The 16,404-nt window shown below is 30.3% G+C and overlaps 1 protein-coding gene across 5 annotated transcripts in view; it reads left to right on the top strand.

The window, feature by feature from the left end:
• Positions 1 to 6,885, top strand: part of unc-104 (kinesin family member unc-104) — a 93,186-nt gene extending 86,301 nt beyond the window's left edge. For all 5 annotated transcript variants that reach the window (XM_088239302.1, XM_088239300.1, XM_088239299.1 and 2 more), the window contains 7 exons: positions 398 to 510; positions 860 to 1,000; positions 1,438 to 1,615; positions 1,945 to 2,080; positions 3,963 to 4,167; positions 6,007 to 6,245; positions 6,678 to 6,885. In XM_088239302.1, coding sequence (XP_088095428.1) covers positions 398 to 510; positions 860 to 1,000; positions 1,438 to 1,615; positions 1,945 to 2,080; positions 3,963 to 4,167; positions 6,007 to 6,245; positions 6,678 to 6,741 — 1,076 coding nt within the window. In that variant the 3' untranslated portion in view covers positions 6,742 to 6,885. The remainder of the gene's footprint in view (positions 1 to 397; positions 511 to 859; positions 1,001 to 1,437; positions 1,616 to 1,944; positions 2,081 to 3,962; positions 4,168 to 6,006; positions 6,246 to 6,677) is intronic.
• Positions 6,886 to 16,404: the final 9,519 nt, after the last annotated feature.

Raw genomic sequence — 16,404 nt, 5'->3', positions numbered from 1 at the left:
ACTTTTTCATCAGCTGACATTTTTTTACAATGTGTAATTTGTAATTTCACATTTTCACAGCTGACGTTTACAAAAATGATTGCAGAATGTTGTTTTGATTGTAAACATTTTTATTTTTATTTCAATTAACTAAACTCTCTGAATTGCTGGAATTAAGTATTGAAAATGTTACTCATTGTTAAAATATGATACAATGTGTATGGATTTGAAGAAATATTTATTTTAAGTTAATTCCTGTTGGTGTTTTTGTGAGTGTTTTGTTTCTTATTCTTTCAATTAATGTATCAAAATCATTTAAAACCATATTTATTTAATTTTTTTTCCAAATATTTATATTTTTAGATACATTAAAATTTATTACTGTTTGTGTAACTAATTATTATGTATGTTTTTTTAGGAGTACAACGCAGGCAGCGTAGAGTGTTAGACACGAGCAGCACGTACGTCAGGGGAGAGGAAAATCTTCATGGCTGGAGGCCACGTGGAGACTCACTCATATTTGATCACCAGGTAGGATCACAATCCTCCTCGCTTTTATTACATTATAATTATTATCAATAAATAATCAGGTAAACTTGCTTCAGTGCAATGAATTAATTATTGCTTTTAAATGGACATTGCTGTAGATTCTAAGCCGTATCAATTTGAACTTGAGATTTAACAACTGAAAAAAATAAAGGTAAATTAGTAAAGAGAGAAAACATCATGTAAATTCTAAAATTTAAAAAAAACCAGAACTCTTTTACTCGATGTTAGTTGTTTTGTGAGCAAACTCTCCACATTAAATTTTCTATATCAAAATAGAGTCAATCTATCTCTAAGTTTTGTGCTCAAAATAAATTACCTTGGTGATTTTCAGTGGGAATTGGAGAAACTTACAAGGTTAGAAGAAACAGGTCGCACACGACATGCTCTACTGCTCCGTGAGAGAATGGCACCACCGACGATTCCCAACAATGCTGCTCCTCTCAATATTCATGACTTCACCAAGTCAGAGAAGGTAAATATTTAACTCATTACAATTTACAAATCGTCAACCCTGAATTGATTTTGGTCGAGTAAAATATGCCATTTGCTTTTAATACTTCTTAAGAGCCTGATTCAGAGATATCAGTAGATTTGCAAGTTTTCGTGTGTGATATAAGAAATCCGTAATTATCAGTCAAAATAATTTGCAAGTTTTCGTGTGTGATATAATAAATCCGTAATTATCAGTCAAATAATTTTACTCGACAAACTCGTTTTAAAAATTATGTAAATTTTTTCAATTTATTTAAAGGTATTTGAGAGCCTTTTATAAATTATTATGTATTTTTCTAACAAACAGATAGTTAAGCGGACATTAGTTTTTCAATATTTATAACTTTTTATCATGTCTTTGAAAAGATGTTTTTTATTTTTATTTTTGATCCATACTTTTGCATGGTTATATGACAGGATGCATGCAACATGCAAGCCAAGGCAGGTTGCGGTGGTGGTGGGGGGGGAGGACTGGTGTTCTGCGGAGGGGAGACTGCCCCCGCCCCTAACCATCCCGACCCATCCCTATATGAACCCTGGGAGATGACCGACAGGGAGAGGTACCTGGCTACTAAATGTCTGCGCCTCATCCAAGGTACGTCATGTTTTACCCTTTTCTCAAAAATCCCAAGAATATTCTATAAAAAACAGTAGTTTGTTTTTAAAATTGTTTTGAAATTCTCAGTTACAAAATACTTGTACGAAAAAAAAAATTATACCACTTGTGCCGATTATCAGAATCCTTTTAGTTAGAAAAAGAAAATAGCCAAATAATGATAATAATAATAATACCAACACCATTTTTAGTTCTTCACTTTTTTTTATCAGTCACATGTTGTATAAGTTTCCTCTAGTTTTATTATTGCGTCTCTGAAGTTGAATAGCATAAACTCTCCTTTACTGAATTAAATATTTTTGTCTCAGGGCGAATAGGAAACTCGAAAGACAACATGAACACAATAATGGCCGGATCTCCATCTTCTCCCGTGGATGAAGGAGTGACCGACATGTCTTCTACCACTAGCCTCATGTCTTCCATACAGAGTGCTAGTTCGTTTGAGTAAGTTACATTTTTATAATATTTTATTTATCAATAGATCAATTTTGGAATTATATAAATATTATAAATTCAGTGTATTTTTTTTTAGATATAATGAACTTTTATATATTTACTACTGAGAGTATAGGATATACTTTTTATTTTATCAATTATTTTTAAAACATTATTAAATTATTTTTTATTACAAGACTCACCAAGCCGATTTATATGGCTTGTCGGTGAAAATCCTTTACATGAAAACATATGATCACACTGTATAATTGTAAAATAAGAATTGATACTAACTTAACTATACGGAGAGAAAATATGTATTTTATATATTTACTAGCGGACCCAACAGACGTTGTTCTGCCCGAATGTTGGCTTGCCTGCAATAAGCTTGGAAAAATACTTTTTATTGATAAGTAGGTACCTAGGTACTTGTTTGTGATTAAATTCCAAAACTAAAAATTTTTAATATTCACATATTAGATTTAAGTAGGTACCTAGGTACTTGTTTATGGTTGAATTCCAAAACATTAAATAAATATTTTTTTTAATATGGCATTCTTTTTGCAAATGTCAAACTCCGGTCTTCTTACTAACAGAGGGGTGTACTCATGTAGGAAAACGATTTTTAAAAATGTATTGAATTTTATATTATTTTAGTTTTACCAAAAATCTAGTAAAAATAAATAAATGGGTAAAAAATATAAGGAATGGATCTGATTAAGATCCACAAAAAACAAATGTTGTTTGTAAACATTCAAAAACAAACTTTTTTATACTTAAAAAACAACATCTTTCAATTTTTTTGTAAATGCATTCTCCTCGAATGCAACCCTGGTAGATTGATGAATAACACATTTATGCTCCTTACTTCTTTTTTACATATTAGATTAAAGATTTTAATATCTACGGACACGCACAGCGCAAAGATTTATATTTCTCTGAAAACCGCACGCAAATCGGTTAACCCGTTTAGGAGGAGTACAGTGACATCACACGTACAGAGGAATTATATATAATAAAAGTAGAAAATGTAGAAAAAGCAAAAAATAAGTGCACAATATTGCAATTATAATATTAAAAAATAAATACAAAGCCGGAATACCAAAATTTAAAACAGAAGTGTGTACATAATTAATAGGCATAAAGCGTTTTTTTTAAAACATGATTTCTTTATATATCTATATCTCTTTCCATATCCACCTTTATCTTTATCCATACATATCTATATTTACAAATATTTTATTTTATTTTCATCAATGCAATGCATCGATGCAATTGAATATATATTTTTAAAAGTATATATATTACTCAATCTCGGGCTTATTTATAAATTTTGATAAAAGATATAAATTTGTGGCTAAATAAAATATAGAATTTATAACTTGATCAAAAGAAGAAAGTGTATTTTGCATACATTTTAGGTCTTCTGTGGCCTCTTAGTTTTTATTTCTGGTTTTAGATTTCTTTTGAACTTTTTATAAAGGTATTTAGATTCCTAAAGTGAGTTTCCTTTACTTCATTTTTGATTAGGACATAACTACTGCGGAAAAATCACAAAATGGAGGTGCGATTTGTGCATAGTTTGTTATACTTACATTCTCTTTAACTCTTAAAATACTGTGCTAAAAATCCCTCTGCATACTGTGCTTAAATGTCTTGTTACATTAAACAAAATATGGAGTATTTTTTTTAATATTTGGGTATTTAAAAACAAATATTTAACGCAAATGATATTCTGTTTATTAATCTACCTTCCATAATTGATAAAATCGATCATATACGTTATTGTAAAAAACCACTTCATAAGTTTAAGAGAGTTCCGTTTTCTACGTAGACTTGTGTAACATCGTGACCACACAAGAGTTAAATTTGTATTTTTCCACTTTTTTAGGTTGTGTTCTCCCGAGCGTGCACTACTAGAGCACACTATGCAGATGTGGGGTGGCGCCCCTTCAGCCCCGGCCCCCGCTGCCCCTGCTCCCCTCCCCCTGTATGTACCGGACTGTGAAGAGATTCGCGTCAGCGCCGCAGTAGCCCGCAAGGGGTACCTCAATGTCCTACAACACAAGACACATGGCTGGAAGAAGAGATGGGTGGTAAGATTTCTTCCAATACTAATGCAGCTGTGTAAACAATAACCAAAAGTAGAACTAAAAGAGTTTTTGCGTGCATGTTCAGAAAATCATCTTAATAATTTTTTAGTTCTCCAGTCACTTTCTGTTCCCACAAAAACAACTCAAATTTTAAATTTACATCAAACTTTTTAATCAGGTTTTTTTGTGTTGAATTGTTAATGTGTACTAGGTTTATTTTGTAAGATTACTTTTACAGAATCTTTATTTTATTTATTTTATTTTGTTTTATTTTATTTGGGATTTGTACAGCCATTAAAATAAAATATAAATAGAAATATATTAACAATACTAGAGCCAATTAAAAAGTCCACTGTTAATCTAACACATAATATATAAGAAAATAGTTTACATAATGTATGTGTGCGATGTTTGTATATGTGTGTGTATGTGAATGTGTGTTTATGTACGTGTGCTAATGAATGTGTGGGTGTGTGTATTTGTGTAAAAGGTTGTGTGAAGTATATTCTGTTAACAAATATTAAACTATTTTTTTAAAGTCGTTTTCCTCGCTGATTAATATGGGTGGTGATTCTTGGTTGCGGCACACGTAAATACTGCAGTTTTTTGTCCATGTAAATATATGTCCTTTTTCCTTAGCCAGTAGTTTAGTTTTTTTGTAACAAAGTCTTACTACGCGGAGTAAGATGTTCATTCACGTAAATTGATGGACTTGGCCCGTGGACCCAATATCAGGCGTGTTGATAATGTTGTCCCTTATTTGTCGACATTTAAGTTTAGCTACTATGTTTTTCGGTCTGCTTTGACCAGGAACTCTAGGAGTTATTCTTGAGGAGAACTCAATATTCTGCCGGTCAATATTCACCCCAGCCTTCTTTGCGACGGAAATAATAACTTCCGCGGTATTTTCTCCCGATTTTTCTGGAACCCCAACTACCTCAATATTTGAAACTCACAGTCCTCATTAAAACGAAGTACGTTATTTAATGCTAATCTAAGTTCTGCGATTTCAGTCTCGTGCCTTCTTATTTTAGAATTTTTTTTCATCCAAAATGCTGCTGTAGTTCTTTGTGGAACGCAAACATAACCTCTTTTATAGTGCTGAGAATTTTGAATTCATTTCTCATTGATTCTACCTCTTTGAGAAGTGCAACTAACAAGTTCGGGTCCTCTTGGTTGGAGACCCCTGCTGGCAATGTACTGTTTAGTGGTGATTGTAGGCAGGCAGTACATTTCCGCATTTTACAGTTTAGAGGCCGTTGCAGGCAACCCACTGCAGTTGTGATGGAATGCACCTTTCCATTCCGAGCATGGAAACGAGTCACCGATACTTACCGGCTCGGAACATACTGTGCACTTAGCTGAAGCCATTATTTGTATTACCGACAGGCACAGTAAAAAAGTGTTTTATTTTCGATAATTTAAGAATATTTACACAGTAAAACACCAATTCAATATTTTAGTTCAAATTATAGAATTTCTAAGTTCAATTACTATTTATATTACTACTGTACTTTTTTTCCTACGTTGAAATCTTCAACTCTAGAAATCTTAGTTAATTTTACAGAATTTATAAAAAGCTTCTTGATACAAAACAAATGACAGAAATATAAAAAGTAGAGGTCCTTAATAATATTCTTACCCAAACATGGATGATACCCAATTTGAGAGATGATTTAATTGTTTTTTGTTTTCAAGGTGAGATTTTACCCATTTAAATTAGGCACTATACTATTAAATTTCTTTATGAAGATTTTCATGTGATATCGCAGCACAAATCTTACCAATTCGTATTTTGAAATTTGAATTAATACGCATGAATTTTTATTTTCAATTTGCCAGGTTGTTCGCCGTCCATACGTCTTCATCTTCCGCACTGAGAAGGATCCTGTTGAGAGGGCTGTTATCAACTTGGCAGCGGCTCATGTAGAGTACTCCGAGGACCAGGCACAGATGGTAAAGATGCCTAACACATTTAGTGTTGTCAGCAAGCATCGTGGCTACTTGCTTCAGACACTGGGAGACAAGGAAGTCCATGACTGGCTCTATGCCATCAACCCTCTGCTTGCCGGACAAATCAGGTAATTTACTATTTATCGTAATTCTTGGTGATTGGGGAAAAAGTCATTTCGTATTTTTTGCTTTATTTCAATGCTTTATAAAAAGTGTTACAATCATCTGTGTTACAATCATCTGATTTACATGTCCAAACCAACACAGCACTCTTTTCTTGATAATGCTAGTATCAGCATTACATAGTGTACGGATCTCGATAATTTTGTCCTCGTCATTTTTGTAATAAACAATCAAAATGGAATTAGAAATAACGAAACATGAAACTGGAGAAAACTAAATTTATATGCGCAATATTATATTATAATAATGTTAAAAAGTGTTCAATGTTAAAAAAATATTTAGAGGTATTTTGTAAAAGTTATAACATTATACATATTATCACATTTGATCAATCACCCTTATGTTTTATATACACGTTGTAAGTTTGATGCCGACAGATCCAAGTCCGCGAGGAAGAACCCCCCACCGCAGCAAGTCGCGACAGCAACACAGGGAAAATGAGATACAATCACCATGGAATCTGTACTGGTTTATTAAGTGCATAACTCCCGCACGCCATGTCCCCGCTTACATTTAATTGCCATACCTGCAGGTACACATTCTTTTATCCGTTAAACCGACTCCTGTTTATTAAATTCTCCATTCAGAAATTTGAACCCATGCATAGAAAGATCCATTTGTAATTAACCTCTAACTTATTTTAATTTCTTAATATTTGATTTTAGATTTATGTATTTCATTTTGAAATTATACACGCTTTGAGAGTGAAATGGTTACAAAGGTTATGAAGAAATGACTGAATATGTGATTGAATTAGGTTTCGTAAGCAACTGTGATAACTTCCTAGAAAATGAAATTGCATATTTTTATCTCGAAACTAAAAAAATATTTTTCTAAAGCGGTTTGAATTTACATTTCTACCTGCAGGTCTATCAAAAGTAATAAAAATGTAATAATCGTACAACTAAACTAAGTATTTGGCAAATGATCATAAATAACAAACGACATATCTTTAAAAGTGCCATTCAAAATGTAAAGTTTGCTAATGAAAAAGATTATCCAAATCGCAAAACAAAAACTTTTTACATTTACTTACGGTATGTTGGATATTATTATAAAGAGTGCTTCTTAATTGTGATCTTGGATCATCGATAATGGCAATTGGATAATAAGAATATGGGACAGCAAATTTCAGACACAGATTCCATTGGTTAAAAAAGTAAAATAGTAAATCTGCTCGCATTCTTTGATTTACCGCTGCTACCGCTGCTGTGAGCTGACATTCTCATCATCTTATATTCTCAAACTTCCTGGTTGTTATTCTCAACGACAATAGTAGTTTTTGATATTAAATTTATCTTAGCTACAAATATTGTCACAATTTGAAAATGTCAAAAACGCTCTTTAAATATGGCTGTCAATCAGTAAATAATGTAAATAGGAATTCTTTTTTGCTTACAAACTTGTCAAATCAATACTGTGTATGCATTATTTATTTCTTGTTTGTCAAATATGTGAATATATATTTTTTTCTAAAATATATAGGTATACATAATATTTGAAATCGACATTTTACATGATACTGTTTTCTAATTAATATATGCTGAAAATTTTACATAACCATTAGATTAGTTCCAATAGAACATTATTACTTTTTACAACTAACTTATCAAAATATAAATTTCAACAACAAATTAACATTGTGATATTTTATTATAATTTGATTCTAGTCAAGCTTTGTGTTACCTTGCGAGCATGGTTGAAAAGTTTCTATGTATAATGCATGAGGTACAAAAAGGTATTCATTATTTAACAAAGTACGTATTTACTGTTAAAGCTCTTACAAAACCTTTTAATCATTGCTCATGTTGATCAATCCAAATCGTTTTACTTCAAAGTTTTGGAGCTCTCTTGTTGTATTGTATATTTTTACGGACACATTATATGTTATTAATATTGAAAAATTGTAATAGGTGTCCCTTGTAGTTGCTATGTTTTTTTTCAGTCTAAATATTTATTATGGACCATTATAAAAGTGTATCATTCTAGTTACCAAAATATGATTAAGCATTTATTATTAAAAGTGAATAACCTAGTCATTGCATTATATTAGCACTACTTGTCTGATATACATTTATAATTGTATTTATGTTTGATTAATATTTTAAGATCTTAAATTTGATTGTCTAATTTATACATTTCTAAAGTATTTTACTGTTTATTGAATTATTGCTTCAAATGGTTTAAAGTATAGTTGTTGATTGAAGTGTTGATAAGATCAAATATTTATTCATTTACAAGTGCATTAGATATGTTTATTTACTTAGATGTAATACAATTGAAAAGTATTATACCTATATATTATGTAGTTAGTTTTATATAAGATGGATGCTTGAATATGAAATGGTAACCGAGAGTTAACTTTATTTGAAATTGTTATCTTAATAAATTGTACATTGAGTATAATAAAAGAAATTGGATTTCTATGAACAGAGATGTTGTAAAAGTGTATAAAGTAATCAAGTGGGGTTGGGATTGTGCAATGAACATACTTAGAAGGAATTATTAAGCATTTTATTGGTATTTAAGGAATGTAGGGTTGAATAAATACATATATTTTTAGCTAAATTAACATTCCTCGGAGGTGTTTTCTATATGTTTAGATTAGATAAATATCTGGGAAAAAGACACCGATAGAAATGGCTAACAACAAAGTGTTCTGAGATAGAAATATTGTTGGTTCTAGAATAATTATTATGTAGAATTAGTTATTGCATATATTTCCTCATATACAGTGTGCAGCTTTTATATAAAATATATGTACCATTAATATTGATGTTTGCATTCTTCACATAACATGTTTACGAATTTGCATATACATACATAGAGTGTAATTAAATCAAGCAATCCCAATGATTGCACCTACCAGTAATATTGTATGTGAAACATACTCATAATCTTCTCGAAGCAAAGTATAATACCTTACCGAGAAATGATACCTGTAAATAATATTGTCTCATTTTGAATTACCTACAAATCTCCCACATAAAAGGTCCCGAACAAAGACTTAATTTATCATCACACTTCTGGACATCTTACTGCCAATAGATACAGTAATCATATGGTTTGCGTATGTTCATTTTTTCAAATTAAACGGGTAATATTTTAGTGAGTACATATGTGTATAATGGTGTAAAATATATTTATTTTTGTTATCAAAATGCTTTTTGCACAAATAGATAAATATATGCTATAATGTATGTAAAATTTGTAGTTATAATATTTTCAGCAACCAAAAATGAATTATTTGAAAAGTACAATTTGCTTAGTACACAATGTAAATTAAATTACTTTCTCGGTGGATTCAAAATGATCATACACTCATTAAAAATTAGTCACTTTATCCTTCTCATAACCATTCTACACCTACTGAAAAATTACGTTCATGTGCATATTTCACTAGATTTATTGGGGAAAATAATTAAGCTATCATATACATATATAACATATGACTATTATTTTACTTGACGTTCGAACGCCACAACTAACTTATCAGAAGAAGCTATGAGAACACTGAAATATTGAATAGAGGCTGTTTTATAGTATCAGAAATGTTGACCAATTTGTAATAAAAAGTAACATTTCACCCTTTCTTCCAGTTCTTTGCTTGTGTGTATTTTTTTATTTATTGATTGTTATTATTGCAGACGTTTTTTGATCAAAATAATATATTTGAATTTTAAGAATCTGAGGTAAAGATCAAACACGGGTGAGCTGGTTCTCATCCTTAAGATGAATTTGATTACAAACTCAGTTATTCTCAAAAATAATCTTTGCATTTTTCATATTCTTTTAATTTAAGTCTGCTCTGTAAAAATACATTGAACACAGTTCATGACTTTTTTATTGTCAGCAGAGTTTTCTTATATTCTTTTAAAATGTCTAAAATAATTTTGTCAGATTAAACATCAACTTAACTTTACTAAACATAAACCCATTATTTGTGTGAAATATTTCTTCCAATAGTCACGCCTTTGCCATTTGCTGTATATTGCACATTGATATTCAGCATTGTATATAAAAAGTATTTTTTGTTTTCATTCTTTATTTCTTTATTAATAATACATATTTATACATAAAAATAACGTACATTCTTTAAAACCATCAATCCAAGCTTCATTTAAAGTAGAAAATGGTTCTCATTAAATTCTTGAAAGGGTATGTGATATGATTTTACTTTAATCTGTGCTTATCCGTTTACATTTTAAGTTATGTTTAAGAATATTTCAAGAAAACGTTTCCGTATTACAACAATTTGATTAGAAAATGAAATATTTAAATGATTTAATCTAGCTACGGAAAGTATTGACATTATATTATATGTGTATTATTTATATTTTAGTTTACCTCATTAAAAGTATAATATTTGGATTACTCAAAGCTAAATGTATTACCAAAATAATAAGTTAAATGGTATTAAGTCATAAATAAAATGCTTTGAAAATTATGAACCTTGTTTTTTTATTGAGATATTTCCATTTTTCACCTATAGTTGTTGTAGTATTTTATTTTATTTGGGAAATCAACAGTTCTACATAAATATTTACAGTACACAAACAGATATTGTGTACAAACTCAGAACTAATAACAGATTTCCACAAAGTATACAAAGTTAGTAAAGAAAATATATTACATATTAAATAAATACATAAGTTTATAACATACAAAAGTGTTATTTTCATGTACTCGTAAATATTTTTCAATAATCAAAGATTTTTTTATATTTTTTTAAGAACAGTAAGTTATTGCAAATTGGGCGGGATTAGGACAAGAATGCTTAAAGAGAAGATAAGGAGGGGAAGGAAGATGTACATATTTATTATTATGTCTACTAAGTTACATAATGCATTTTTAGTGAAAATTTGAAATCTGAGTATGCAATAATCTATCATATAAGAAAGGATCTTAATCCAAAATAAAGTGAGTATATTCCAACGTGTAAATGTGGAGGTCATAACAAAATATTGATAATTTTAAAACAGGTTAAATTTCTTGACGTAAGTTCTATATGATTTTATAAAATATAATTTTCAATTAGTGACCGTTTCAACTCTTGACATCATCGTCAGTCTGATGTTGCGAGAGCGATGAAACCGAATACTAACAAACTGGGTGAATTGAAGTTAACCCTGTCGTCAACATTAAAAACATTTTATAAATTTTAAAATTTTGACAAGCTTCAAGAATAACACTATGATTGAAACCAAACTCAACACAGGAGCCCCCACGGGGTCCACAATTGGAACCTAGTATATAAATAATGTTAAGTTAATTATTAAAAAATAATACGTTTATAAATACTATTATACTATTTTCAATTATATTTAAAGAAACTTGTTTTTAGTAGATTATCCAGTAATTTTTTTTTTCTTTCATTAATGTTCTCCTCGTGGTCAAATTGTCAGCGTGGTTACCTACCGAGAGGTCTCTTGATTCTCAACTTGAAATACTGATTTAAAAAGGTGTTTCAACACTAGAATATTTCATAATCCCTGGACTTGCATATGAAGCTTAAGACTGGATCACCTTATCTTCTATGTAACAAAATAATCAAGATATTCTGCAATTAGAGTACCAACGCAGTGCCCTATGCTCCATTAGGTGCGGAAAAGGATTAATGAAAATGAAACTTATTGAAAAATTCATCAATTTAACTATAGTTACAATAAATTTAATACAAAAAATCCATTTTAAAAATCAAGAGATGGAAAATAGAAGAAATGTGGATTTTTAAACATAGGCAGAATGGTTAGTGTGCAAATTGTCCAATTAAACCAGCTAATGACGGGTTATAAACTCTCTAAATGCCTAATCTTTCATTTCCCTTCTCTAAAATGTACTCCATCTCTGTTGTGATATATTTTTTTAAATACTTAACCCTTCCCCGAGCCTAAGCGGGAAAAATATCCGCAAGTTTCTGAGGGAGGTACCAGGAATGCTAAAGTGCATGGGCATTTATGGAAATAAGACTTTTAAAAAAATAAATGATGTCGTGGTATAAAACTGTTTCATAATATTTTGAGTCTACTGAAAAATTCATAATTTTTTCATAAAACACTGTTGCAAGAGGATGCTATATGACATCGCACCGCTCTCGCTGTGACACGTTGAACAACACTGAACTTAAGTCTCGATACACTTAGCGGGGCGGTACTTGGAATTGGGAGGGAGAATGCATATAAAATGTTAAGCACGAAATCAAGTTTTATTATGGTTATGGCGAAAAAAATTACCAAAAAGCACACATGTGAACTGACCAACATATATTAATAAACTGCAGAGCAATGAATTGCAATGTTTGATGTTTGCACAGGGCGAAAGTGAAGACAAATGTAAAAGAAGAAAAGAAAGAATATTGAAAGAATTCTGCAGAAAAATATTTTGATCAGTTTAATACATTTTTAAGATTATGCAGTAGGAAAAAATCCAATCAAAAAAATATATGCTTCTGGGGGCCCGGATGAGTTAATCTGAACCCACAGAAAATAAAACTTTTTATATTTTAAAGGACTAAATAAAAAACAAGACCACAATACAAAATACGTATTTATTTTGAAAGTTACAAATTTGTTCTTGCTACATACATATTTATTTATAATCTTTGAACTAGGTATAAGGCCTAATAATGCGATAGTATTTGGTAAATCTTTAAAATTAATTATTATTTGATATTAAAATTTCTTTATTATTGAATTCTATGAAGAAGCATTAAAATAATGGTTCCCTTAAAGATTTTAGTAAATTTATTGAAAAGTAATTAGAGATAGGCAATGCTTTTGCAAATATCGCTTTAAAATAACATGCACATAAAATTGAAATATGGGTGTAGCTTTTTTGAGCGTGATCAACTCTTTATAGCTATAATCAAATTTAGATTAAGTATTATTTTCTATAAAATATTCAATATACACATAAGAAATCACCTTCGAAAATGGCTATGTTTTTGCAAAAACGTTCAGTAGAAACAAACAAACATTGCGGATTTAAATGGAAATAACAGATTACATTGGTATATTTTTATGAGAATCCTTCAATGAGGAAGTTCAGTGCTATGGAAAATTGGATAAAAAAAATGTTTTGTTGAACACAATAAAAATTAAGAGCATTCAATTGTACGGCGAAGTTCCTCTTAAAATGTATGAAAAATTAATAAAATGATTTTAATTAAAATTAACTACACTAAATGACGGCACAAGTTCTTCTAAATCAACCAAATGATAAAGAGAGAGTGTTGTAATAGATTTCCAGTTTCCGGGAAGCCAGCCCACCAATCAGGGAAACTTACTGAAGAGAACTAGTGATGTTACATGCGGAGTAATTAAAAAAAATATTTGACTTCAAAAAATCGTAGCGGTGATAATACGATACATATTTTTTTTTGGGTTAGTTTGAGTCATTTAACACAAAAAAGTATTTGAAAAACTACTGAACCTCCTCATTGTGACAAGGACGCAATGAATGCTTACTCTTTAGCGATTATAACTTTTTCCTTCCGAGCGTGAATATTATATTCATTCTTCTTATAATAAGTTACCTTCACGGAAGACAATGCGTGTGCTGCACTGGTGCTTCTTTAATATCTTGTGGCACTCTTCATAAACTTCAAGCATATGAAGTATCAATCTAAACATTGAATCAACATAAACACAAGAGCATGATGATCTTGGAACTTTTGGAATCAACTTGAGCCATTTAGAAACTTAACCTGAGTCCTAAATAACTTGTGATGGAAAAATGGGAATCAAATGATGGTAGAGTGGGATTAGAACCTAGGACCTTTGACCGTAAGTCCACAACATTACCACGGGACCACAACTCAATTCAAATACATAATATACTTATATATTTTGTAAAAATACAATGTCTTTTTTTTTGTTGGTAAAAAAAGTTGTATTAAAAAAATCCACTATAAAAGATCGACCATTTTATTAATCTTTTGAACAATTTTTTAAATGTTACAAATGTTTAATATGTTAAACTTAAATGATTCATTTCAGGCGTTCGAAGTGTTACCAACTTCACGCTGCTATAGCAACCTAACAGCTAATGACAGTGTGCTCATTTTACGACACGTGTCAGTCTGTTGTATTGTTAATAATTCTACCGAAGCATATCATTTTACGTCACAGTTATAAAAAGTTACCAAAATGGAATTCAAACTCAGCAGTGTTATTGCTCTGTATTTGGCTGGAAAATCGCAACCAGCCATTATTAATGAGCTATGACATTTACATGTGAACAAAATGTTTGTATATCGGACTTTTTCACGTTATGATACTGGTAGCATAAAAAAACGCCAAGGAGGTGGACGTCCAAAAACAGCAACATCCACAGAAATGGTTCGTAATATGAAATCAAGAATTCAACGTAATCCACGACAAAGCGCAGTTCAATTGGCGAAAAATCTCAATGTGTCTGCTCGTAGCATGGGGCGCATATTAAAAAATGAACTACGATTGAAGCCCTACAAAATACAAAAAGCGCAAGATTTAATCGAACAATATATTAATATTTTTTTAATTGAAATGTTTTTACGATAAACTGAAATTTTAAAATTGAAAAAATCCAAATTGACAAAATTACAGAATTTTTAATTGGTAACACTTCGAGTGCCGACCCCTGTATACTTATTCTGAATCATACATTTTTTCCATTGATTGAACATCATTTTTTTTAATATTGCTAGAAAAGATCTCTACAATCTTAAACGTTGTTTCCAGTATTTTTATGTAAATAGCAATGAAATCTAAATATCTTATTTCGATTACCAGTAAATTGAGCCATTATTTTATTTTATATTTTAAAATTCATGATAATGGATATTTTGTGATAATTTACTTATTCTGTTATTTAAAAGTGCATCTGATTTTTCCTTGTTTTTTTGTAAACAACCTTTCGCTCAGCTCTATACGGATGATCGTATTCCCATTACGTTTGATCCCTCAGTATTTTTTACCATGAACCTGCAAGTCATTATTTTCTAGGATTTTATACTGGTACAGTTGACATTACATTACAGTATTCCAGATGTCATTTGTTGAATTTGGTGTTGTGTCTCCATTTATGTTAGAATTACTTCAAATTGGATTTACAGATTCATCAACTTCAGCGCTTAAAAATTAGTTGAAGCGAAAAACGTAACCAGCAATACTCAAGCATATGGTCTATTTAAAACGCAACTCTCGTTCTAAATTCATGTCACGTGGTCTAATCACAGTTATTTTATGATTTTAAAAGCACACAGTAAAATTAACATACCACATAGCAATGTTTACTAAAAACCATTCATGGACTCGTAATATACATAGCCAGTTAAAAGGGAATAATATATATGTAGATTTTTTGGCAAATTTTTATTAAATGTATTTACTGAAATTATTTACGCACATAGCCGGTTCCAAGACTTGAACTATTTTTATGGATAAATAAAATTACTTTGTCACAACCGATTAGTTTCGGCAACTCACGTTGCCCTCTTCAGGGTTATATAATAACTAAATATACATACATAAAAGAAACAGTGAACAGTGGGTGTCGATAAGGATTGAGGAGGGGGTAATTGTGTTTATGGTGGGGTAGGGGTAGGGGATGGGTTATTTAAGGTAGGGTTAGACTTTGCAGGGAAAACATTAAAAATTGGGCTTTGACTTAAGTTTAATTGATTATTTATAATATTGAAATTTTGTTTGACGGCTTTTTTTTATTTCGAGAATTTCCAAATTATTTCATTAATGAGTTTTATTTTTTAAATGTAATATGTATTTCGATTCCATCTTTAAAATTAAATGAATGATTATTTGTTAAAATATGTCCAGCAAATTCCGAAAAATTGTTATTGTTGAGACATCTCATGTGTTCTCTTATTCTAACTTTAAATGACCGCGATGTTTTTCCTATACAAAATGCTCTACAATCGTGGCAAGTAAGTTTGTACACCCCTGATTTATCCAATTTGTTTGTTCTATCCTAAGTATTTTTAATCAAATTTCCTATATTATTATTTGTGTAGAATGCTGGTCTTACGTCGCTGGGAAAATCTTTTAAAATCTGGTTGCTTAAATTGTTACCATACAAAAATCTCCTCCATCGTTTATTGTCATTTAA

Source organism: Micrasema longulum, unplaced genomic scaffold, assembly GCF_059751315.1.
Source record: "Micrasema longulum isolate JH-2025_06_02 unplaced genomic scaffold, ASM5975131v1 h1tg002119l, whole genome shotgun sequence".
In the NCBI taxonomy this organism is placed as follows: domain Eukaryota; kingdom Metazoa; phylum Arthropoda; class Insecta; order Trichoptera; family Brachycentridae; genus Micrasema; species Micrasema longulum.
Note: the sequence above shows the minus strand (reverse complement) of the source record. Positions and strands in the feature narration are given on the sequence as shown.